Source organism: Palaemon carinicauda, chromosome 32 (assembly GCF_036898095.1).
Source record: "Palaemon carinicauda isolate YSFRI2023 chromosome 32, ASM3689809v2, whole genome shotgun sequence".
Lineage (NCBI taxonomy): Eukaryota > Metazoa > Arthropoda > Malacostraca > Decapoda > Palaemonidae > Palaemon > Palaemon carinicauda.
Window position 1 is genome coordinate 17,297,495 of NC_090756.1, and position 2,500 is coordinate 17,299,994.

The 2,500-nt window shown below is 37.9% G+C and overlaps 1 protein-coding gene across 1 annotated transcript in view; it reads right to left on the bottom strand.

Moving 5' to 3' along the window:
* Positions 1–2,500, bottom strand: part of LOC137625504 (mucin-3A-like) — a 23,535-nt gene that overhangs the window by 10,014 nt on the left and 11,021 nt on the right. Inside the window, exon 2 of the mRNA XM_068356413.1 lies at positions 2,064–2,500. This exon is cut by the window's right edge and continues 627 nt beyond it. Within this exon, the coding sequence (XP_068212514.1) occupies positions 2,064–2,500 (437 nt within the window). The remainder of the gene's footprint in view (positions 1–2,063) is intronic.

Consider the following 2,500-nt stretch of genomic DNA (forward strand, 5'->3'; position numbering starts at 1 on the left):
GCAAGATGCTATAAGTCCAAGGGCTCCAACAGGGAAAAATAGCCCAGTGAGGAAAGGAAATAAGGAAATAAATAAATGATGAGAATAAATTAACCATATATCATTCTAAAAAACAGTAACAGCGTCAAAACAGATATGTCCTATTAACAACATCAAAAACAGATATATCATATATAAACAATAAAAAGACTCATGTCAGCCTGGACAAAATAAAAACATCTAAGAAATAAGACATTGGGGTGTGTGTGTGTGTGGTAGAAATAAAGAGAAAGAACAATAAATGAAAAATCCTTGATCTTGAAATCGATTAAACCTTCCATAGCCAGAATATTATTTCCAAAATCAAGCCAAAAATGACCGAATATGGATTCCTTTAAAAACTATCATTTCCTATATATAAAAAAAAACAAAACATATATAAATTTTATCAAAAAAAAAAAAGATATAAAATAAGTATTCGAATTCGCATCCATTTCAAAAACTTAATCAAAATTCTTTTGGATTTTATATATAGATAAAAATAATAATAATAATAATAATAATAATAATAATAATAATAATAATAATAAAATAATTAATTATATCAAGGTTCATCTCTTCAAAATTTGCATTGAAAAAAATGTAATAAAAACTGTTACCAATTTAGATTTTCTTGAGAATTTTTCCGTACATATCGACAGAGAGGCAAAATTGAGCATAGGTGATTGAATACCCCGAGAGAGAGAGAGAGAGAGAGAGAGAGAGAGAGGAATTATCATAAAATTATTTAATGAAAAGTTTAATACTACTGTGATAGATAATTACATCGTCAAGGTCTTCACATTCTGAATTATGTGATAGTACACATTTAGACTACCACATCAACTCGACTCTCTTCACATCCAGTGACGCTACACAACATTCGATTATCATCCAGGTACATCATTCATTGCTTATGTTGAAAAACGCACATTTGGGTTTTACGAAAAGAACTCTGATTGGAAACAGAGATTCTTACAAGAGAGAGAGAGAGAGAGAGAGAGAGAGAGAGAGAGAGAGGAGAGAACAAACACCTCCAGTAATGACACTTTTCGTCGTGAGGAACGTTCCCATTATCATTTTGACAATCGGTGGAGATATAAAGAAAAGAAATGTGGCTTCTTTTTTTCCTGTGTCTCTTAAAATACGATATCGATTTCTCTCTCTCTCTCTCTCTCTCTCTCTCTCTCTCTCTCTCTTTATGCAGGAAAAATAGCAAAATCGGCTGAATTTAAACGAAATTGGAACAGGAAATGGAAAAACAAGGACAGTCAAAATTGGGATCTCTCTCTCTCTCTCTCTCTCTCTCTCTCTCTCTCTCTCTCTTTATGCAGGAAAAATAGCAGCATCGGCTGAATTTTAACGAAATTGGAACACGGGAAATAGAAAAACAAGGACAGTCAAAATTGGGGTCTCTCTCTCTCTCTCTCTCTCTCTCTCTCACTCTCACGCTCACTCTCACGCTCACTCTGTCTCTATGAAGTAAAAATAGCAAAATCGGCAGAATTTAAACAAAATTGGAAGACAGGAAATTAAAAAACAAGGACAGTCAAAATTGGGATCTCTCTCTCTCTCTCTCTCTCTCTCTCTCTCTCTCTCTCAGGTAAAAATAGCAAAATCGGCAGAATTTAAACGAAATTGGAACACAGGAAATGGTAAAAACAAGGACAGTCCAAATTGGGAAGCAAGAAATCAATCAAAATCCTCATTATCAACAACAAAATCGGAAACTCGAGAGAGAGAGAGAGAGAGAGAGAGAGAGAGAGAGAGAGAGAGCATAAAGGCTTTAGCGAGGCTAGGGCGCGTGTTTGCATATCAGGCGTACCAACAAGGATGTGCCTAATGTAAAAGTTCCCCTGGTAAATTTGTTCAACTTATTGCAAACACGAAGGAAATGCAAAGGGATCGCCCCTCGACTACCGGCTCTGTTTACATAGTTGAGAGAGCGAGAGAGAGAGAGAGGTGGAGGGAGAGGGAGGGAGAGTGGGCAGGGGGAGGGAAGGCGAGTAGGGATAAGGAAGGAGTGTAGGAAGGAGTGAGAGTACAGAGATGGAAGGAGAGTAGGAAGAGAAGAGGTTGAGTGTGGGAATATGAAAGAAGTGTAGGAAGGAGTGAGAGTACAGAGGTGGAAGGAGAGTAGGAAGAGAAGAGGTGGAGTGTGGGAATATGAAAGAAGTGTAGGAAGGAGTGAGAGTAGAGAGATGGAAGGAGAGTAGGAAGAGAAGAGGTCGAGTGTGGGAATATGAAAGACGTGTAGGAAGGAGTGAGAGTAGAGAGATGGAAGGAGAGTAAGAAGAGAAGAGGTGGAGTGTGGGAATATGAAAGAAGTGTAGGAAGGAGTGAGAGTAGAGAGATGGAAGGAGAGTAGGAAGAGATGGGGAAGAATGTGGAGATAGGGAAAGAGTGTAGGAAGAAGGAGTGAGAGAGATGGAAAGAGAGTAGGAAGAGGAGAGGGGGAGTGTGTGGACATGGAAGGAGTGTA